Below are 24,353 nucleotides of genomic sequence, written 5' to 3'. Positions count from 1 at the left end.
TTTTTTTCTTACTTGTATATTCTCAACCTTTAATAAACCTCATAAAATATAATACTCCTTGCAGAAACTAATTTCTACCTGCCTCAATTTCCTCAGTCTCCCCATATTCCTAAATTTTACGTGTTACAGTTGTTGGCGACCACTAGATTGGAGGAGAACTTCTCAAAATTTTTAGCCTAGATAATGATTTTTTTAAGCCACATTTCTCCAAGATGCTTTTTAGAAAACCATCTTGATCAGCTCCTGCCTGCGGCCCTCTCCGGCTCCTGCTTCTGCTCCTGGTCTCTCACCTGGTGCCCGAGCTCCTGGCCCTGTTTGTCTGTGCTCCGGCTCCCAGCCCTGCCCACCCCGAGGTCTTTCTCTTGCTCACCTGGCCCACCTGATTCAACCAAGATTGCAATCACCTGGTGACCTGCATGCCCCAACAAACCCAGTTCCTTGGAGCAGATAGCTCGGGACTCATTTCTATCAGCTGGTAACAAAACTGGGGGGGGGGGGGGCATATTGGCTCCATGTGGGCGGCCTGGGCTCCACGTGGACTGGGGCAGGAGGAGGGATCATAGCAGGGGAGAGAGAAAGGGAGAGAAGAAACAGATTTTTCAAGCAGGAACCTAAAAAGCAATGGGCTGTTTAAAAGGATACCTTGACTGTTCTGGTAATTTCATTGATTTCACCTGTGTGCCAAAAGAAAAATTCAGCCCAAAGATTCAACTTTGAAGAGGCAAATGGGTGGCTCAGCGAACTGATAGCCAGGCCTAAAGACATGCGGTCCTGGGTTAAAATCTGGCCTCAGATACTTCCCAGCTGTGGGGCCCTGGATGGGTCCCTTAACCCCCATTGCTTAGCCCTTACCACTCAGCCTTTGGACAATAGACATAAATGGATAAACACACCTAAAGAAGTTTGAAGACTAGAGGCTATATTTTAAGGCATTTCAGACTTCAATGGTTTATAAAAATCTCTGTATTTCTATTGCATTTTGATATTTGCTTGGTTTAAGATTTAACGTTGTGATTTTAAGTTCATATATTACTGGATTCAATATTATTCCGTTACACTGAAAGTTGATTGAATTTATTTTGAATGTACTGAGTTTTGAAATTCTGTTGTTTTCCCCCTATAACTGTGCTGAACAAATATTATTGAATAAGCCCATATATGAAAAAACAGCTTTTTTCTATTTTGCCGAGGATAGATGGACTTCAGAACTGGTTATAATTGTATAACAACCTTTGGGAAATTTAATGTGCTAAATATCTCATCTGATTTTAAGGGTTTTTAAAATATGATTTTTGGAATTTTTTTTAACAATCTCTGGTTATTTTTGCCTGCCCCTACCACGAGGTAAGGCCCATTCTAGTAGCTGAAGTGAAATACATTTTATAAACCCCAACCTTCCCACATGTGAATGGAAGTTGGGCAATTAATCTCAGGGCATTTGTATCCCTATAAGCCTCCAAAAAAGGAGCACCCCTTTATTTATACTCTTCAACTCACTACTTTACTTGCACCAGAATGATATATAGATTTGATTATGTTCTTAACCCAAGATGAGTTTTACTTTGTTTAAAAAATATGTTTAAATACCAAGGTTGAAAGATTGCTATGTTTGTAAAAATTGTGATAAATGTCCCATCAATTCATAGGTTTTAAAAATGTCATACAGCAACTTATGTGAAATGTGAAAGTGTGTTTGTTTGCTATTGTAATTAATTGGCCTATTGAGAATTTTGGGGATATTGATATCTACATATTTGTACTACTGTATTTTTAAAAAATGAAAAATTGTTACCTTATTCAATTCATTTGCCTTCTACTCACAGTGAGCATGGCCAGATATTAAGAGGAAATGGATCTCATTTTTTGGTGAGAAAGCCGTGTATTTTATATTTTCTTAACTGACACAGTGTCAATGATTATAAGCTATATCTTTGAATTTTAAAAGCTCTTTTATTATTATATTTTTCTTGCATGTGCAATATACTTTTTCAGTTTTTTTTCTTTTTTATATTTCAAGCACATGTCACCAGCATTTAGATTTTCTTTAACTTTTTGATTTTTCAGTACAAGTTTGAAATACATTTGCTAATGCATGCCCTAAAAAGCTAGTGACTATAAAAATGATGCCACTGATTATTTAAAAAGTTATGGGACTTTGCTTAATGATTCTGTCTGATTCCAGGACAAGATAGATATACACACAAGAGCCATTGCACAGAGCCAAAGAAAACTCAATCCAGGATGGATTGATGCACTTCTAGGCCAATACAAAGGTCTTGAACCTAGTGTGAAGACTCGAGGTTACTGTGTTTAACATGTTGTTATGACCTAGGTTTTCCTTGTGTCCATACTCACTCTGAAGATACTCACAGACACAGACGAGTATCCCCAAACTTGGCTCCTACTTGGCTTCTATAATCTGGTCCCTTTCTTTTCTGCCTCTCATAGTGTGGCAACTTTCTGTAGTCCTGGCTATTGACTGGGTAAATGCATCATTGCTTAGATCATTTTGATTGGGCCCTGATTGAAGGACCTGTTATAGATTTATTTTTCTTTACTTGGAATTTTTACACATAAGACTTTGATGGTCTATATTTTCATCCAGTTTTTTTTTATTTGGATTTTTCTGATATCTTTTTAATATCTCTTACCAATTGATTCATATACCTCATACCTCGGCCATGCATCCCTAAGTGATTCTGTATTTGTCAATCACCCTCTTAATGGGGGGAATATAAAAAGTATCATTATTTAAATTGCAAAGTTTAAATTCCTTTTGAGAAGAATTTTAGGTAAAGAAGATGCTACCTCTCTGAACCCAGAAACTGAACTGTTGGAGAAGATACCATGAAGAAGCCTCCAGACCAGCCAGCTGCACAAAAATTGAACTTTGGGTGTGGTTGATTGAACATTTATTTGTATGTATACTTTTATGCCAAAGGGGGACTGTCCCCTAACTGGCTTTCTGTCAATGCATCCAGTAATTATTGGTTTTGTTCTTTTTTTTCTCTTATCCTCAAATTATTGTAATCTTTAAATTGATTATGTTTTTATGATCCTTTGGGGAAGGACTTCTTCCCAGAGGATCAAACGGGGGGGGGGGGGGGGGGGGGGGAGATGTAAAATTGAGATTTGAACTCTGGACTCCATTCCCCAGGAGTCCTTGCTAGCTCCCCGAATGCCCTCTAATCTCACTGAATTCTCACCTGGGATGAGAACAAAATTTTATTTAAAGGGTCTTCTCCGTAGGCGGCTCTCTTTTGGACTTCCGTTTTGGGGCAGACGTGGCTCTTTCCATAATGTAGATGAGGTCTTGTCTAGGCCTCTGGCCTAGGCATGTGTTTTTTTCTTACTTGTATATTCTTAAATTCTCAACCTTTAATAAACCTCATAAAATATAATACTCCTTGCAGAGAGAAACTAATTTCTACCTGCCTCAGTCTCCCCTAAATTTTAACTGTCACAATTGAAAACCCAATAAAATAAGGGAATAAATGGTTGTTTCTTTAATAGTTTACAAATGTTATTTTAGTATTTGGTAGTTAGTAAATAAATAATATGAATATGAATATATTATAAATATTCTATATTTAAAACAAAGAGCTACTATTATGGAGAAACATTATAATCCTTTATAAAACATTTAAGGGTGAAATAAGGATAACAATTTTTGTCACTTTGATTTGTCATACTACTAGAAATGATAGCTATAGTATTAAAACAAGAAAAAATTGAAAGAATAAGCATAGGTAAAGAAGAAACAAAATGAACACTTTTTAAAGAGAATAAAATGGTATACTTAAAGAAAAAAAAACTAGTCCCTCCCCTCAAGGAGCTGACATTATACTATCAACATTCTGGCTCCTGGGACCCTTTCCTGGGACATGTGAAGATGGGATTGACTCTCCCCTTGTCTATTTTTTAATTTATCAACCAAAGCTTGAACACCTCTACTTGATACTAAGTGGGGGAATTTGAGAGCCACTTAGAGAGCTCCACCCTTTCAACTCAATCAGTCAGAAACTTGTGAATCCTTTGACAAAAGTTTACACACTGATAGGATGAGAGGTGGAACCTACAAACACTGCCTCTCTGGGCAATGCTAAAAAAATTTAAAGACTGCAATTGGTCCCATAAAGTGGAGGAAAGGACAGGAAGTGAAGTAAAAAAGGGATTATAAAAGATGATGAACTTCCTGTGCAAGAGGTCTTCATCCTGAATTTTCAGGTTGAAGGAATTTGGACTAGGATTGCGGCTCTTGGACTGCTTCTAGTAAGACTGCTCCTGGATCTTCCCCCTCTGGATCTTCTGGTGAGTGAAAAGCTGACCCTCCTTTCCTGGCTTCTGGAGAGATTAGTTCTGGAGAGGTCTCTCCTTGGAGCCCACATGGGTTGAACCTTTGCTTAATTCGCCACTTGGAGCCCTGCATGAGTTGACCCAGGACCAGAGCAACATTTAGGATAAGCTAGACTTTTACTCTATCCTCTTTTTTCCCCCCTACTTTCACTCGTTCCACCTCTTTGTAAAGCTACTAAAAGTCATTTTAACTTGGGCTGTATTAATTTTTAAATCAGCAACCACAGTATTATCTTAAAAATTCTCATAGTTCAACTGCATAAAATTTAATTCTTTACAGACATAACCCATAAATTTATATCATACCATAATAGCAGCTCATAGTGTATCACAGACACACAAGCATGCACCATTTTTTGCCACAAAATAGCCCCATGAAGTAAAAAAACAGAACTATGATGCCCATTTTATAGTCCCATATTCTGTGTCCCCAAGTCTTTCTACATAAACAATGGTTTACCCTGCATTTACCCAAATGAATTTCATCTGCCCTTTTCCTGCCTTACAAGATATGTCCACCATTTTACTGCCAAAGGTTTGACATGTAAAAAAGTAAAAATAAAAATAAAAATAAAAATAAAAAAGATGAGAACACAAGCCATTCTCTAATTGACAAATGGTCAAAGGATATGAATAAGCAATTTTCAGATGAAGAATCAAAGCCATCAATACCCATTTGAAAAAATATTTTAAATCCTTCTTGATTAGAGAAATGAAAATTAAAATAGTTCCCACCTCACATCTATCAAATTGGCCAATATGGCAGTAAAGTAGTAAATGGTGGAGAAGATGTGACAAAATTTGGGACACTAATACACTGTTGGAGTTATAAACTGATCCAAACATTCTAGAGGGCAAATTGGAATTATGTCCAAAGGGATACTACACAATACCCTTTGATCTGGTAATACCACTACTGGATTTGTATCCCAAAGAGATAATAAAAAAGGGGAAAGGACCCACTTATACAAAAATATTTATAGCTGCTCTTTCTGTAGTGGTAAAGAATTTGAAATTGAGGGGATATCTATCAATTGGGGAATGGCTGAACAAATTGTGGTACGTGTGGGTGATGGAATACTAATGTGCTATGAGAAATGATAAGCAAGATGATTTCAGAAGAAGCTGGAAAGATGTGTGAGAACTGGTGCAGAGTGAAATAAGCAGAACTGGGAGAATATTGTACCCCAAAACAGCAATACTGGAAAATGATTATCTCTGAAAATATGGCTACTTTCAGGAATGCAATGACCTGGGACAATCCTGAAAGACTTATGATGGAGAATACTTTATGATGGAGAATGCTATCCACCTCCAGAGAAAGAACTGTGGAGTTGTCTTTCACATCAAGGCATTTATGGTTTTATTGTGGGGTTTTGGTTATGTATGAGTGTGCTCTTATTATGATCAATATGGATGTTTTGCATGACAATAAAAATAAAATTTTAAATGGCAAATTAGCATCTACAGAAGCACTGACTACAGCAATTCCCTGTGATATCAGTGAAATACAAGTGCATCAGGCCCAAAGCAGTCATGAAAACTGGTACAGGCCCAGGGCCAAGGAACGCAATTAACTACATATACAGAATTTTAATAAAAATCTTACTGTAGCAACTATAACCACACACCAGTGTCCTTATGTTATTACCATTACTAAAATACTACTATATAGAAGAAGCTAACTCTTCTTTCTGACTGTCAGGCTTTGGAACTTATCTTTGAAAGCTTACTGCTCTTGTCTGTAAAGCTGTAGCATAACAAGAAAAAGGCAGGGAGAAAAGCTGAAGAAACTGAATTGGGAGGCAAAGCAATTTTCAGAAAGAACTACAGGAGGGCAGCTGAGTGGCTCAATGGATTGAGAGTCAGGTCTAGAGACAAGAGGTCCTGTGTTCAAATCTGAACTCAAACATTCCTAAGCTGTGTGACCCTGGGCAAGTCACAACCTCCAACTGCCCGCCCTTACTGCTCTTCTGTCTTAGAACCAATACACAGGGAGGGAGGGAGGGAGGGAAGGAGGGAGGGAGGGAGGAAAAAGAGGGAGGATTACAGGCCCTCTATAGGACTTGCAAGTTCTTATTGCCTAGAGGACTTGACTAATAGGTCATGAACTTGAACATCAAAATTAGTGAAAACCAAAGCTACCAAAAGACCCACTTGTCTATATACAGAATAGTCTCCCTTGGAAGATAGTGTTCAATTAGAAATACATTTTGTTCTCAAAAACAGAGCATGTCAAGAAGTTGGCAACTTCATGGATGGAGCAGGGACTAGACCAAGCCATACAAAGACTAATTAAAGGAGCTGGGGATCTGGGGCGTATAGAAGGGAAAAATGGAGGAGAAACATTTGCATTATAACTGGTAATTATGTAGCCTTTAAAATTTAGAAAGTTATCTTACATATATTATCGCACTTGTGCTTAGCAGCCTGGGAAGTAGATACTTCAACATTATCTCCTCTTTCCAACTGAGGAAATTGTTCAGGTATAAGCATCTGAATTTAAATCTAGGTCTTACGGCAGGTTTGGGCACTGGGTATTAGAACAATTACTATTATTGTGACAACAATAACAATAAGAGCTAGCATTTTTATAGCACTTAAAGCACTCTTTTGGTCCTAAAAACAGCCTAATGTAATAGGTGCTAGAATTAGCTCTATTTTACAGACATAGAAACAGAGGCAGACAGGTTAAGTGACTTGCCCAGGGTCACACTGCTAATGTATGAGGCAAAATTTGAATTCAGACCTTCCTGACACTGGCTGGGCCCAGTGCTCTATCCACTATGTCTCCTAGCTGGCTTTATGCCAGGCTTGTCTTAAATATAAGACTAGATTAGACATATTTAAGTCCAGAGTAACTAGATATAAGCTGGAGAGGCAGATTCTGACTTAATGTAAGAAAAACATTTCAGGCTGACTATCTTGTCAAGAATATTATTTACGCTGTCAGGGTAGAAATTGGACTAGCTGACCTTTATTGTTCCTTTCAACTTAGTTGGTCAACTAAAACCTAACTTCCTCAGGGCTCACTGCTATAATCAAAAGGCCAACAAGATTACAGGCACCTCAAAAATGGTATTGAAAACCTGAACCATCAAGGCCCTGCTGCAACTAGCAGGCTGGGCACAACTTTCTAACTTACATTAGAAAGGGTTGAAAGGGAGGCAAAGGAAATGAATAAAGATTGCTGAAATATGAGGTTATCAACCAGCCCTAGGGAACAATACTGACTGCAACATTCCATCTAGAAGTGCCCCATTTATTTCTATCTTTCTCGACCTGTCTCTAATCTAATCACCACATGATTTATTCACTGTCCTACCAACTAATTCTCATATTGGGTCATCTTGAGCAATTTGTAGTGGAAGACAGAATAAAATCCAAGGATTTATTTCCTTGACCCAAAAAGCAAAGTATCCCATTTAATTGGCGACAGTATGTCTTGCCAGTGGTAACCTACACATATTAGTTTTGGAAAGCCAGTTCAAGAACTTGTCTTTGTACCCTGACTTAACAGATTTGGGAACACATTTGAATTTTAATAAGGCATCAGGGGCATCCCTTAAAAGATTTAAGAACTCCTTTACCTCACAGCCCAAAATAAGCCAGAAAACAAGGAAGTCTTAAAGGCCACCACTGACATCTCTGAAAGCTGCTGTTGCAGGGTTTCTGAGCAAATGCCCACTAAGACTACAGAGGAACTGACAATCCTTATGAGTTCAAAGGGGCCCTGGAAGGAAGACCCAAAGTATCAGACACTTGTTGACCACAAGTCACAAGAGTATCCAGTCCCATTCTCTACACTCCTGTGCTGAGCAACACACTTAAGTCCCCTTGTGGTCTCTACATGCCAAAAGTCATCCCAGACACAGAACTTGGAATGATTACAATCTAGCTCCATATTAAATTACTGGAACCTTCAACTGTGGTACTCCTATCTCAGTTCCATGTTACTGAATCCTTCCACACAACTCCATGAGCCACCTCTCAACTTCAACTGCTGGTTCCTTCTAACCTTCCCCAACTACCTTAGATGTCTATTTGATGGGTTTTTCTACATATTTATTCTCTCTATACTCTCTCAACTTGTCTCTCCAATAAATGGTGCTCCTCTCACTCACTCCAGTATCCCTAACAAGCAGGCTTCCAATTTCATAACTGCCCTTTCCAAAGTAGCCAATAAACTCTTATTGACCAAGGCCAGAGGCCTTTGAGCCTTCCACATTGCTGGTCAACTTTTTTTCTTGCTCTACTCTCTTCCCTCTAGTCTTAATTCTCCTACCTATCTCCCTACTCAACTAACAGTCTCAGTCTTCTTTGCTGAATTGTCACCGAGATCATATGTCTTAACTTGGAGTTAATTCCCCAAGGTTTTATCCTAGGCTCATCATGGGCCACCTTCTCTCTGCCTCTCTGAGTAACTCCCCAATGTTTCCTGGCTTAATTATCTTCTATGCAAATAATGTTGATCCTATTACCTAGCTGGTCTTGGACACTGTCACTTACATTCTGGGATCCCAGAATCCTCATCAGTAAAATCAAGTGACTGAACTAGCTGACCAATCAACTCTCTTCAGAGATCTATTCTGACTCTGATTCTAGGACCCTCTCTAGTTAGTCCTAGTTTCTCCCCTAAACTCTGGCTCAGTGGCATCAACTACCTAATGGCGATGTCTCCTAGATAGTTCAAACCTGAAAAAAGAACTCAAAATGAAAAAGCAAACAAAACCACCCCCACTTCCAAATTATCCAATTTCTGTCAAGAGATCTAGGCTTGCCAACCCCATCATCATCTGCTTCATTGAGTTCTCACTTTTCCTCACTTACTATAACCAATCATTTGCCCAGTCTTGTCAATTCTACCTCTATAACACCCAAACTCCGGTCCTCATCATTCTCCTCACTCAAATTATTGTGAAAGTCTCATAATTGTCCTCCTTGCCTCCAGTCTCTTCCCTCTCCAATCTATTATCTCCAAGCGGCTGCCAATCTAACCATATCATTCCTTTGCTCAACAAACTCCAGTGGCTCACTAAACCTCTAGAATCAAAGACAAAAGACTCAGCTTGGCATTTAAACCCCTTCAAAACCAGTTCCAAATAACTTTTCCAAGCTTATTGTCCACTCTTATCCCTCACATATTCTATGACTCAGTTATGTTTGTTGTTGCTTGTCCAGTCATTTCAGTTGTGTCCAATTCTCCATGACTCCATATGGTGTGTTCTTAGCAAAGATACACAAACGGCTTGCCATTTCTTTCTCCAATTCATCTTACAAATGAGGAAACTGAGGCATCCTGGAGTCAGGAAGACTTGAGTTCAAATTGACCTCAGACACTTCCTAATGGTGTGACCCTGGGCAAGTCACTTAACCATAATTGCCTACTCTTTGTTGTTTTTCTGTCTTAGAATTGCAACTAAGAAAGAAAGGGTTTTAAAAAATGAGGAACCTGAGGTAAACAGGGTTAAATTACTTGCCCAGGATCACATAGCTAGTTAAATGTCTGAAGCCAAATATAAATTCAGGATGAAGTGTCTTCTTGACTCCAGGTCTGGCATCCTATCCACTGCGCCAACTAGTTGCCCCAATTTTATTACATAATCTCAACTAGACTCTCTTTGCAAGAAGACAATCCTCCTGCATCTCCCTAATTAATCTATTCATTACCCCACTCATCAGAACAGCCTTTTCAGACATGTTCATCCCTCCTCAAATCTTCCATTGCTTTCTATCCACTCCAATATGAGAACCTTGCCTTATATTGCATAGGGGGGGAAAATGGAAGCCATTCAGAGAACTCCCTTCTCTCCTCATTTCATATCATTCAGATGCCTTCTATAGGTTTCTCCTCCCTTCATCCCTGTTTCATATGAAGAGGAGGTCCTTCAAGCCCTGATGCATGACAAGGAATCTCATTCTTCTCCAACAGACTGTTCCCAATACCCCCATTCTCATTTTTCTTCCATCTCTACCAGCTGCTTTCTTTCCCACTGCCTACAAACATGATGTCTCCCTCATGCTCTAAAACAAACCCTTACTCCACATTTGTCCCTTCTATTTTTCCTGTACCTCTCCTCCTTTCTGTAGTTAAAGTCGAAATCTACTGAGACAGCTACAATGTTACCTCCACTTCCTTTCCTCACAATCTTTCTTTCTTCATCATTCAACCAAAACTGCTCTCTCCACAGTTATTAATGACTTCCTAATTGCCAAAGCCAATAAATAGTCTTTTCTCAGTCCTCAGCCTTCTTGACCTCTCTACAGCCTTTGCCAATTGCCCTCTTCTCCTTTAAAACTCTCTTTTCTTTAGGTTTCTATGCCAATGTTCTCTCCTGGTTCTACAGAGAGCCCCTTCTGCCTCCTTTGCTGATCTTCTTTCAGGTCAGGATGTCCTGGGGACTGTTCTCTTCTCCCTCTAGGCTATATTTTATTGTGATCTAATCAGCTCCCATGAATTCATTTATCATCTCTATGGAGATAACTCTCAGATCTACTTGTACAACCCAAATCTCTAGTCTCTCATCTGCAATTGCCTATGAGAACCTTGAATGACATCTATTAAAATATCTTTGACATCTTCTATTCAACGTGTACAAAACTGAAATCTCTTTCCATCTTTCCTCTTCCAGGCCCCTAGGCACCCAATCTAGGTGTCACCCTTTCCTCCTCACTCTCTCTCATGACCCAATGAGTTGTCAAGTCCTGTCATTTCTACTTTTGTAGCATCTCTTGAATATGCCCCCTCCTCTCCTCTGACACTACTCCCATCCACCTCTGGCCTGAACAATAACAATAGCTGCTGGGGGGAGGGAGATTGTCTACTTGCCTGAAAGCCTCTCACTATTCCAATTGAACCTCTGCTCAGCTATAAAGCTTAACTTTCTAAAATGTAGGTCTGACATCATACCACCCCCTCCCAATCCTTTTCAATAAACTCCAATAGCAAACTAGGATCAATTATAAAATTCTGTTTGGCTTTTTTAAAAAGGCCTTTCCTAAGGGGATCCCTTCCTATCTTTCCAGAATTCTTACATCTTCCTTCCCCCACAGTCTCCACTTACTTTCTTACAGTGACAGGGACACTGATCCCCTTACTCTTCCTAAAACAGTCTACCTCATGATTCCAGGTATTTTCTCTGGCTATCCTCCATGCCTGGAAAGCTCTTCCTCATCATCTCCAACTCCTGGCTTCTCTGGTTCCTTTCATGTCTGCATTAAAATTTGGCCTTCCACAGGAAGCATTTCCCAGACCTCCTCAATCTCAAAGTCTTATCTCTGATCCCATGGATCTCCAACTAGTACCCAGCATGTTACATGTTATCTCCTCCAACAGACTGGGAGCTCCCTGAGGGCAGGCAGGGGTTACCTTCTGTCTTTGTATCCCCAATGCCTGTTTAGGAACCTGAGAAATATCCACTGACCTCTGTACTCTGCCCTAATCACTTAAACACCTAGAGTGCTTATCTTCAGTTCTAAGCACAATAAGCAAGGACACAGATGACTGGGGCATAAAAGAGAATGACCAAGGTGACCGGATATTATACTACATGAAGATGAGTAGAAGGAACTCAGTATATTTAACCTTAGCTCAGTGCCTGGTATATATAGTAGGGGCAGCTGAATCAGATTAAAATATAATGGGGAAATTTAACAAAATAAATAAAAACAATGAAATAATAATAATATTTTAGAACTAAGTTGTAATTCAATACCAAATTAATATGAGAGTCATATCCATTTTTCCCTGAGTTAGACACCTCTGATCTAGACCATGGGGTCAGAAATCCTTATGTCTATGCTCCCCAAGACTCCAGCTCATCCCTCTTCTCTCTTTACAAAGTAGTTCCAGCCTTCCCTTCCACCTCTGCTCTCCTAATTAAGAGCTTAAATATTCATGCTGACACCAACCTGAATACTTCCAGCCTCAGTTCAATATCAACTCTCAAAACCTCCTACATGTTACATGTACCTTTATCTTCCCTCATTCATCCACAGAGGTATACGGTCATTCTTTAGAACACTTGTATGACCTTGAAATCTGTAAATGTAATATGCAATCTAATTGTGATCAAACACCTGCTCTGCCTCTTACTTGGCCTAAACTTTTTCTTTTTCACCACAATCTCAGTTTCCCATTCTATCCCTCTCTTCTTGCCCCTCAACTTTCTACCCTTCTCAGTCTGTAGTTAATCACTAAGAAAGTCATCCACCTTGAATCCTTTATTCTATCAAGATTCTCACCTTGCCAATAATAAAAACTTTGAACCCCATCATCTGATTTATGTTCTTACTTCTATTCCTGATGAACATTGCCAAGGGAATGACAAAGTCTGCCAGATGCAATACAAATTTATGTTCCTATCAACCTCACCCCACAGAATTATCCTTATATTCTCCCCTGACTTCCCAGCTTTTTCCTGAAGCTCTTATTTACCACTTCCATCTCTCCCTCCCTCCATCTCCTTCTCTCTCCCCCTCTCTCTTTTTTCTCATCCTAAATCCAACTTCCCAATCTTCCCTCTCTTCCAATAAAGGCACTAACATCCACAGTCCCAGTCACAAAGGTATATAACCTCAGTCATTCCTGACTCTTCCCACTGCCTCACTGTCCACTATCAATGACTTGGGTCTATACAATCTCCTTTCCACTCAAATTTTTATTACTCTGGTTCAGACTCTAATCACTCTGACCTAGCCTATTCTAAAAGTTTAACTGGCTTTCCAGTTTCCAGCCTCTCCAATACATCCTCCACAAAACTGCCAAAATAATCTTCCTCTAAAGGTACAAGTCTGTGCAAGTAACTACCATGCTAAAAACACATTAAAAAAAAAAAGACATTCACAAAACCAAGGACTAGTCATGTCCTAGTAAATAACTACTATTTACTACCTCTAAAAAAAATAATTTAAAAAAACACATTCAATGGTTCCTTATTTATTGCCTCTATAATAAAATACTCATGCAATGTGGTATTTAAGAACTTCCACTCAAGTCTGGTTCTCATGAAGCTGCCAAGATTGTAAGCTGAGTCAATCCTCATCAGCCTTCTATCTAGCCAGCTCCAGACTCCCTGATATTGCTTCACCCCAGGATCTAGCAATATGGGCATATTTCCATCTTCGCTGTCACTGTGTGCCTATTCCCACTAGCAACAGTGACCGTCTCACACACACTTAAATTTTAGGGTTCTTGGAGCTACCAATATTGAGGATTGAGTGGATCTTCATCTCCCCCAACTAGTCAAGCCCCCAAACCCTACAATATTCTGTGAAGACATTTGTCCTATTGCAGCCTCCAAACACCTTCTTGGCATTTTACTTTTCTCAGGAAATAATAAACAAATTAAAATGACTATTGCTATTGGAAAGAGAGTAGAACAGCTACTTCCCTACAGCTCACAATCCTAGACTCCTTTTTCTGAACACACCTTTCAAACTGTATCCCCTCACCTTTTTTTAATCTATCCTGACTAGCTAACATAGTAGCTGCTCAATAAAGATTTACAGACTGACTAGTCTCCACTGCGCTAGTGCTTTCTTAGTTAATCCCCCCAAATTCTTAGTGCTTTCTCTCTCCCACTTCAAACTACCTTCCACTTCTTCATCTGGGTATCTAGCACCACCCAGAATGGCTTACAGGAATCAAAGAAGGCTCTGTGCTCTCTGAGCAAAGCAGAACTTCAGTACCTCAAAAGAAATGTGAGATGTGCAAATTTAGAGACATCTCCATCTCAAATTCTCATAAGGGCTATTTGTGCCTGACCTGTGGTACAGCCTCCTCAGCTGTGATCAGTCTTGACTATATATTGACTGAACAACAAACCCAAGGCATCTCTCAAAATTCCCAGTAGGATTAGGTCTGTTGGAAGGTAGCCACTTTCCTGTTTTGAGCAACCATTGTATACACTATGTTCTGAACATCTGATAAATTTGAAGGAAAAAAGTGTGGTTTTTGAAGACAAGTCTACGACTCCATCAGTGAGGTAACCTAAATAAGTATGCTACATGAATAAATCAGGGCTGTCTTTTCTCAGCAATGATATTAGCTGTATTTGTAAAGTGAAGTGTTAAAAGAAATAGCAGAGTATATGATGTGGAATGCCAAAGTAAATAATCAAATAATCCAGATTGATTCATAAAATCTGGTTTGGATATTCATTTCCCACCAAGAAAACATGGCATGGCTTTTGCTGATTTTTTGAAAGCTGATCTCAGCACCACAAAGGCCTAAGTTTAAGTCTGATCTCTGACACATAGAGGTTGTGAGACTCTCACAATCAAATCACTTAATCTCTCAGTGTCCGGGCAATTCTCTTAAGACTAAACTACTTTGATGAACAAAGGAAATCAAAAGTTAAGATTTTTTTCAAAAGAAAGAAATCTTTCTTCACTGCCATCAGATGAGGAAATCAAGGCAATTCTTTCACAGCCTCCCCAACAGATTCCCTAGAAGTCTCCCTACAACAGCTATTCCAAATCTCCTCTCCAATCCTCCCACTCACCTCTGCCTCCCCCTACCCTTTTAGCAGAACACGTTCTCCCCTCATACTTAAGTGAGACTTGTTCCCTCTATTCCCCTACATCTACATCTCAAAATGCACTCTTCATTCTAGTTTCAGATGATCTTCCTTGACATTGCCAACAGCCTTCAACTGGTATCCGTGATCCCAATCTCTTCCAATCATCCTCCTTCTGACCTTTACTCTCTTAACTACAGGCTCCTTCCTTTGGGCCTATGAACAAGAACAAGTCTCCCAAATCTCTAAAAAGCTCTCTCCCATCACTCTTATCTTCTCAAGTTATCATGCCATCTCTAAGGTTTTTTTCACTCATAAATGTCTAGAAAAAGTTATCAACACTCCTAGTCTCCATATTATAGTTCACATTTGTGGAGCACTACACAAGGTTTAAAAATAGCTTTTCCCTGGGATATGTATCAGAGCAAGTTCTTTACAGATAAGGAAATCAAAGCTCAGATATAAGGTCTGAGGGGAGGGGATAGAGTCATTTTCACTGGTAAATTCTGAAGCCAAGATTTGAACTCACATTTTCTGTAGCTTTTTAAGAGCTCTTGGTTGCCCCAGATACCTAGTGTAAACACTCTCCTACTATCTGGTTGTAACAAGCCAAAACGGAGGTAGACTTTTTTTTTTCTTGGTTAACAAACCAAGTGTAAACCATTGCATTCCTGCTAAGGATGGTATATAGTGTGAAGTGTCTTCCCAGTCTTCTCCCATTATTAGACTAAGTTCCTGGAGAGAGAGGGCACACTGTAAGCACTTAATCGATGCTTACTGTCTAACTATGCCACCTCCAAGCCCGGGACAGACACTTTCGAGTCTAGTGAAGCGGCAGGGCAGGGGAGGTGAGGACAGCAGGTAGCCATTACCGAGCTGGGCACTGCCCCCTGCAGAGGTAGGGGCTACCGAACAGTGTGTGTGGGAGGGGGGGGCGGGAAGCGAGCCGTGGGCGCCCCCAGGCTCCTGCCCACCGCCATCCCGTCAGGCAACCTTAGTTTACCCGTCCGACCCCGGGACCCGCCTCACCAGCGGCGAAGTGCAGTGGGGAGGACTTGCGGCCGGCCAGGTCCTTGGCGTTCACATTGGCCGCGTCCACGAGCCTCCGCACCCGGGCCACGTCCCCGTTGCGGCAGGCCTCAAGCAGCTCGCGCAGAGCACCGCTCACGGCCGGCCCCGAGCCTGGACCTGCTGCCTCTGGGGGACTGTCAGCCGGACTAGGCCCCAGCGAGCCGGGGGACGACGAGGCAGAGGAGGCCGAGGACGAGGAAGACGAGGTCGACGAAGAGGCCGAGGAGGAGCATGAGGACACGGAGGACAGCGAGGAGGCAGAGGTGGCGGTAGAGGCTGGGCAGGGCCCTGGACAGGGGCAGGACCCGGGGCCAGGGCCGGGGGGCGCCGCCGCGGGAGCCGAGGCCGGGCCAGTGCTGTCGCCAGGCTCGGGGGAGCACGGCCGCTCAGGCCCGGGGCCAGCTCCACCGCCTCCTCCCCCATCCGCGTCGGGAGGCGCCGAAAGGCCGCCGTGGCGCGGGGAGGCCGCAGGGGACGCGGGCCCGGGGCTCAGAGAGGGCGGCGGCGGCGGCGGCGGAGCCGCTCCCACGGCGACCGGCGGTAGCAGCGGGAGCGGCAGAGGCAGAGGAGGCGGCGGCGGCGGCGGCGGCGGGTGGTGGACCCCATGGTGGTTGTGGTGGTGATGCTGAGAGCGACGCGACGCCGCCATCTCCCCACTCCCTCGGCTCGGTCACTGCGGCAACCGGGCCAGTGCCCGCCCCCACTTCCGCCAGAGCGGGGCCAATCAGCTCCCGCAGCCACGGAAGCGAGGACGCCTAGGGAAGCAACGGCTACGGCCGCGAGAGCTGCTGGGAATGAGGGGGCGGAGCCATTCAGGAAACGGCGAATGAAGACGACCGTCTCTCCGAGGAGGCGGGATTTGAGTCTGGAGGGGCGGGGAAGGAGTGAATGGGGACAGGGCTTCCTCCTCAAGAATGGGAGCGGTTAGGAGGTGGGACTTAACCCAAGGGACGAGCTATCTGGAAGGGGGCGGATAGAGAGCCGCCTCACCGAGGATGGGAGAGGTTAAGGAATGGAGCTCATCTCCAAGGGAAGTCGTCCAAGAAAGGCCAAATGAAAAGGGCTGTATCTGTGGGTAGGCGGATCTAAGGACTGCGGGCAGGGCCACATAAAAATGAGTGAAGGTGGGGAGAACCACCTCTGAGATAGTGGGTGGAGCTTAACCATGAAGGAGGAGCCATTCAAGGAGGGTCGAATGGGGAGGGCCCACTCTCTGGAGATGCGGGGCTAAGGCCGGGGGCGGGGCCGGCGAGGAGCACCTCCTTCCCAGCCCACACATCCTACTCTGAAGTCCCGCAGGTCCCCATCTCCAAAAGGAATCATCCCCTGCCCTCCTGGAGCTTCCACTCTCTCCTCGATGTGCCCTTTACTTTGACCTTGACTCTCAAGTCTAGTTTACCTGCCAAATCCTTCGGGCTCCAATCCTGGCTCTCCTATTCAGCATCCGGTCAACCCTGAATCAACCCTGCCAGGAAAATTTCTTGATCTCGATTTTTTCATCTGTGAAATGGAAAGGAAAGGCTGTCCAGACCTTTCAACTCTAAGGCTGTGACCGTCTCCCTGACATCCCCAAAACAAGATTGATGAAAGGGGAAGACACACCATTTAGATGAGACACAAAGACTGTAAGAGGATTTTTTTTTTTTAATGGACCTGAGGTCCAAGAGAAATGAAAGAAGAGGAAGAGAATCTTTGAAAGAGTCCTTATCTAGGTTCAAATCTGGCCTCAGCCACTTCCCAGCTGTGTGACCCTGGGCAAGTCACTTGACCCCCATTGCCTAGCCCTTACCACTCTTCTGCCTTGGAGCCAATACACAGTATTGACTCCAAGATGGAAGGTAAGGGTTTTAAAAAAAAAAAGAGTCCCTAAAGGGTGGATCATGGAATTCAAGGGTGGGGGTCCCAGAGACAAAAGTGTGGGGAAGAGGAGCAAATAAGCCAGGATAAGGCCAGAGAGCCAGGGTGGCACCATGTTGTGTGAAGGAGAATCATAAAATACAAAGTTATTAGCCTCTGTCATTTGGAAAAATAGCAACAAAGCCTTTATGACTTTGTCTTCCCCAACCCCCCAGCATTTTTTCCTCCAGTTTTTCCTGGCCTCCTGTTCATCTTCCAGTCCTCTATTGTCAGCTTCTCTCTTCCTCAACCCTTAAGCTCCACCAAACTTTCTAGACTCTCCCAGTAATTCACTTCCAACTCTGAGAAAATGTGGCAAAGTGGAAAGATCACATAATGCATTTCTGTCCCTGTTCTGCTTCCTACTAAGAAAATAAACTGATTTATACCTGGAGGGACAATAAAAATACCTATTGACCCTGTTGAAAGCTTGTCTTATTGTTTCCTCCATAAGACAGTAAAGTCCTTAAGGACAGGATCTGTCTTTTGCCTTTGTATCCTCAAGTCTTAGCAGTGGCTGGCATATAACAGACTTCATCTTTGCCAAATGATGGTTTATACAGAGTAAAGTACTTTACAAATATCTCATTTGATCCTCATTTCCACCCTGTGAGGTAGGTGCTACCATTATCCTCCCTTTAGAGGTGAGGAAACTAAGGTTAAAAGAACTTGTTCTAGGTCAAATGAGCAGCTAGTTAGGATTAGAAACAGGATCTGAAACCTGGCTTTCCATTCTTTTAAAGCTAGTGATTTAGCTATTCTATTATGCTGAGTATCTGATCAAAACACCCCATTTTGAAGAGGGAAGAAATTGAGGTCCATAGAGGGTGACTTACCAAGGCCTGCCTCCCTCAGACACTAACTGTGTAACTTTGGACAATTCAGGTAACTTCTGTTGGAATTCCTTAACCTTCCCAGGGTGATGCTATTTGTAAAGCACTTAGCACAGGGCCTGGCACATAGTAAATTATAAACACTAGTTAGTAGTAATAAATTTTAACACTATCTCCTCCAACTTACACGCTTCAACCTCTATAATAATGGCTATATAAATTGTTTGCCTTTATTAGAGTGAAAAGGCATTTCCCTCCCACATCTTAGGGACCAGAAAATAGTTATTACTGGTTTTGGTCCCCATGAGGCAATTCGGTGACAGAGAGAATAAAGAGCTAGGTCAGAAAGACCTGAGTTTGAATTTTGCCTCAGACATTTCCATGCTGTGTAACCCTGGGCAAGTCACTTCAACCTCTGACTGCCTCAGTTTCCTCAACTATAGAATGAGAATAACAACAAACAGCACCATCCTTCCAAGTTTTTGTGGGGATTAAAGAATTTGTCAAGTGCCTGGCACACAGTAACATTTAATAAATGCTTGTTTTCTTCCTGCTTTCCATAAACCAGAGTTGATGAACCTTTTAGAGATCATGTTCCTAAAGTGCACCTTCAAGTCTCCTGTGAGCCCCCCATATTACCCCAGACAGCAGAGGGAGGAAGTGTTCACACTGGGTGGCTGGGCAGAGGAGCAAGGTATGTGATCATTGTCCTCGGGCATGGTGGAGAAGGGTAATGGAGCAGCCCCCTCCAGGCCACCTGGGCACACATACCTTGTCTTTACCAACCCAGCAACTAACCCAATCCTATACTGTTATACAAGTTAGACCAAGATACCAAGAACACCTCAGAACTGAACCACTCTTCTCGGGCTCAAAAACTTAGAGCTTAATTCATAGAGTCAAAAACCTTCCTTTTCAGCTAAGAAAATAGAAAACTCAGAGTAGTTCACTGACTCCCAAGGTCACACCATAGATCCACAATTTGAACCCAGATCCTCTTATTTCCTACTCCAACATTTTTCTGTCAGCGTCCTGCTGTTTGGGTGAGGTTTCAGGTGAGGAAAAACATCTAACCAAAATAGTGTAATATACCATATGTCGATTGCTAGGCCAGAAGAGAAGAAGTAGGAAAAGAGTGGAGTTTTTCTTGGAACTTTTCTCCCTCTTGGAAGAGAAGGGAATAAATGGTAGCCTCATACTAAGACTTCTGCAAGAAGGCCAAACAGCCCCTACCCCCCCCCCCCCCCGGCCTCTCCCTTCTCTGCCATAGCTCAGTCCTGACTTCAGACTTAATGGCCACCATCTCATCCACTTAGAAGTCTCACTCTGCCTCTAGTCTCATCTCATACCCTCTACTCAGCTGAATGTTAAAAGATTCCTCTTCCCAAAAGTCTATAATACTTGAAAGTCAGCCTTTCACAGGTTACCTTATATGTTCCTAACAACTGCCCAGGGAGGTTGGTGCTTTTATCATTCCCATTTTACAGATGAGGAAGCTGAGTGGGGAAAGGGAACAAGCATTCATTAGCCAGGAAACGTCCTTTACAAATATACCATTTGATTTAAGTGACTTGCTTAGGGTAAGACAGTAAGTGTCCTGACTCTGGACCCAACTCTCTAGCCACTGTGCCACCTGGCTGCTTCTAAGACCTGGGTCTGACTGTGTTATTTCCCTGCTCAAAGGCATACAGTGGTTCCCTGTTGCATCTATAAGAAAATAATGTGAGCGTAGTTCCTTTTTACCTTTTAAATCACATCTTGAGTTGGAAAGTGTGTTGCCTGGCCCCATAGCAAGTGCTTAATAAATGTTCTCTCTCCATGTCTCTTTCCCTTTCTCTCCCTCTCTATTTGTCTGTGTCCACTTATACACTATGTAATCCAAAGACTTCAGTTTAAATGGCACTTTTGATGAGGCAAACCCTCCACTCTCTGAGTCATGTTGCAGAATGTGCAAAGCACAGGGCCTTCTGTATGTGCTTCCCTCATAATCAGACTCTTATGAGGTCAGAAAACAGCTGGAGAATAAGCTTTGCGGTATATTGGAATGCACTGGAATGAGTGATCTGGAGTCTCTTATGTATGTATATGTATCTCTGTAAGATAATAAAGAAAAAGACGTATAAAAATATTTATAGCTGCACTCTTTGTGGTGGCAAAAAAAAAATGGAAAATGATGCCCTTCGATTAGGGAATGGCTGAACAAATTGTGGAATCTGTTCGTGATGGAATACTATTGTGCTCAAAGGAATAATGAATTGAAGGAATTCCATGGAGACTGGAACAACCTCCAGGAGGTGATGCAGAGTGAGAGGAGCAGAACCAGGAGAACATTGTACACAGAGACTGATACACTGTGGCACAATTGAAGGTAATGGACTTCTCTACTAGTAGCAATGCAATGACCCAGGACAATTCTGAGGAACTTATGAGAAAGTCAGCTATCCAAATCCAGAGAAAGAACTGTGGGAGCAGAAACACAGAAGAAAAACATGATCAATCATGTGGTTTGATGGGGATATGATTGGGGATGTAGACTCTAAATGATCACCCAAGTGTATATATCAATAATATGGAAATAGGTCTTGATCAATCGCACATGTAAAAACCCAGTGGAATTGCTTGTTGGCTATTGGAGGGGGTGGGAGGAGGGGAGGGAAAGAGCATGAATCATGGAACCATGGAAAAATATTCTTAATTCATTAAATAATTGAACTTCAAAAAAAATTATCTATGTATCCATACCTTCTCCAGCAAGTCCTGGTCTTGACCTCAATCTCAATCTTTATATCTGTATGTAATGAGAGAGCTTCCTGATAAGTAGTGTCCAGTCCTCAGAGCAACGGCAAGATTCTCTGCCTTGTTTCACCCCAGCATGAGGGGTCTTAAGGAGCCACCTTCTGGCTATAAGAGACGGTGGGGCTATATATGCTGTGGTATGATGGAGGAAGGGTTTTCTGGTTAACTTCAAAACTGGAAGTATCAAAGACAGAGAAGGAACTGAATTGGCAAACAGAAGAATGAGCCCTTTTCCTCTTTTCCTCTCTTAGTGGCTCTCAAATGGGGCAGAATTGCTAGGAGCCTCTGAGATTTTGCCTTATCTCCCTACTCACTACCGTGTCCCTGAGCACACAGTACCTGGACTTTTGTGATAGAGCCTCTTTTCTGATTTCATATAAATGAGAATCCAGAGAAAGAACAGAGCTCAAAAGCTTAGAAAGATTGAAACATCCAACAGACTGAGAGTTAGCAACCAGAATTGGTAGCACATATCACCAGAACTAATAGGAATTGAGTCCAGTGAGATGATAACCTACAAGAATGATCTTCTTGACTCAGTCCAGCAATGTCAGTCTGTCTCATGGAGAGCTAATTCAAATGACCAAGGGAATAAGAAACTCCTTCACTGTCAGCGTCACTCCCTGAAGCCATCTTGGTGGAAGCTCCTCAGAGGGAGGAAAAGACTCCCAGAGCCAGCTAAAACCAGTTAAAACCATGTGTCCCCAACATGGATGCCTCACTATCTTTATATCTTAAATTTTAGGGGGCAGCTGGGTGGCTCAGTGGATTGAAAGCCAGGCCTGGAGACGGGAAGTCCTAGGTTCAAATCTGGCCTCAGACACTTCCCAGCTGTGTGACCCTGGGCAAGTCACTTGACCCCCATTACCTAGCCCTTACCACTCTTCTGCCTTGGAGCCAATACACAGTATTGACTCCAAGATGAAAGGTAAGGGTTTAAAAAAATTTTTTTTAATTAAAAATTAAAAAAAAAATTTAGCCTACTTTCCTAGGGACAAATATGTAAAAGGACTGTTTTTGTAAGTTCTCTCCTTGCTGTATCTTCTCAATAAATATCCTTTTGTAAAAGTTAATTGCTATCAACTAGTTAATCAATACTGATGAAGCATATGAGCAGTAGTCCTAAAAATACTCTGGTCCCTAGAGAATCTTGAGCCAATGCACCTCGGCTTTCTTGGCAACCCAAGATATTCAGTACACTGCCCTTTCTTGCCAAAGTATAGAGCTACTGGATCAGATAGTGAGTCTCACTATGGGCCACCCACTAGGGCCTCAGGTAATAGCAGCAAATTCATTTTCCTGAGCTGGTCCCTGCTTCTCCCATTTACCTCCCAACAGCAAAATATTTAAATGAAATGCTATTCATAACAAATGGCAAAAATTGCAAACTCCCTTTCATAATACAACGAAAGTCTGCCTAGCTCTCAGCTGCAAACTGACTAAACTATGGGTAATGGCATGCCAGGCCAAACTGCCTTTGGATTCAGGATGGGGGTAGATGGAAATGAATCCCTGCCCCTTTAGGCACCTTGGGTAAAGAGAGGCTGGAATCAATGGTTCTTTGCCTTCTGCTCATGCTCCAGTCAATAACCAAGGAGAATTAAACACCAGCACAGAAAGATGTAGTGTAATATATTAAAAGTAGAATTATTAAATGTAATATTAATAAAATATTGTGGTCACCATTATAAAATTTACTCACAAGTCAGGAGTCTGTTAGTAGCTCTTAATAATGTAATTTTAATATATATATATATATATATGAAAAAGGGAAATGAAGGAAGGAGAGAAAATCTCACCTATCTAGAAAAATACCTAAGCAGAAATCCCAAGCCTGCCAAGCTGTTTAGCAAGCCCTTGACCCCAGAGAGAAAGAGAGAGAGAGAGGAGAGAGCTCTGCCCTGCACCTCTTATCCTCCATGCCCCTATGTCCCATTCTGTATGCAGGCAAAATATGGGGTACGGGGTAGGACAAATTTAGGGAGTGGCTTCTGTCATCACAGTAGGAAGATAGGTGTGATGTGTGAAGAAGACTAGATACGTGGTATTGCCCCTGGAAGTCAACAGTCCATTTCCCAAATCTGTATTTCCTCCACATGCTGCCAAAGGTGATAGAAAGGGGCTCTGGCTTCACTCTGGAAGCAAGGAACAAGTTCTGTCCTCAAAGAGCTTATAATCTACTGAAAGGGCACATGGGATCCCTATATAAATATATGCAAAATAAATATAATGGGATTTGGGGCAGAAAGGGCAGCACTAGCCAATGAGGATCAGGAAAGGCTACGTGTACTTGGACAGTCTTGAGTGAATATTGGATTTCTGTAGAGCAGAGGGGAATTGGGGGAGAGATCATATTCCAGGCATGGAATACAGTCGGTGCCAAAGTACAAACATGGAATATGAATGAATAAATTAAGCCCTTACTGTATCCTTACACCGTGCTAAGTGGCTTTTTGATCAGTCGCATCTGACTCTTTGTGATCCCATTTGGAATTTTCTTGGCAAAGATGCTGAAGTGGTTTGCCCTTTTCTTCTCCAATTCATTTTATAGATGAGAAAACTGAGTCAAAAAGGGTGAAGTGACTCGTCGAAGGTCACACAGCTATTAAGTGTCTGGGGCCAGATTTGAACTTAGGGAAATGACTCTTTAGGCTGACTTGTTAACCCAATCTGCACTCCTGGTCTAAGGTCCCCAGAGTGGAATAAATCACATTGCTACAACTCAAAACTTTCTCAGAGTTTAGGGATAATCATGGTGTATATGTGGGGCAAGGAGGAGTTCATTCTTAAAGCTTGCCTCAATAGGTGCTGAGACCATACCAGTGTGCATCCCATTTTTACAAAATCATTCATCATGACAGCATTAAACCTAAAGCATTTA

General features: G+C 42.2%; 1 protein-coding gene across 10 annotated transcripts in view; it reads right to left on the bottom strand.

Annotated features, from left to right (window-relative positions):
- The window catches only part of TNKS (tankyrase), a 221,797-nt gene extending 200,364 nt beyond the window's left edge, over window positions 1–21,433 (bottom strand). For 2 of the 10 annotated variants that reach the window (XR_008913059.1, XM_016422786.2), the window contains exon 1: window positions 15,906–16,644. Coding sequence is in view for 7 of the 10 variants with exons in the window: in XM_016422786.2 (XP_016278272.2) it covers window positions 15,906–16,596 (691 nt within the window). In the remaining 3 variants the exon portion in view is untranslated. Of the gene's footprint in view, window positions 1–15,905; window positions 16,646–17,346; window positions 17,448–20,419; window positions 20,570–21,418 lie in introns of those variants that run through there. The other 8 variants (XM_056803485.1, XM_056803486.1, XM_056803478.1 and 5 more) reach the window with 6 other exon arrangements.
- Window positions 21,434–24,353: the final 2,920 nt, after the last annotated feature.

Source organism: Monodelphis domestica, chromosome 6 (assembly GCF_027887165.1).
Source record: "Monodelphis domestica isolate mMonDom1 chromosome 6, mMonDom1.pri, whole genome shotgun sequence".
NCBI classification, from domain to species: domain Eukaryota; kingdom Metazoa; phylum Chordata; class Mammalia; order Didelphimorphia; family Didelphidae; genus Monodelphis; species Monodelphis domestica.
This window is presented reverse-complemented; position numbering and strand designations above follow the sequence as displayed.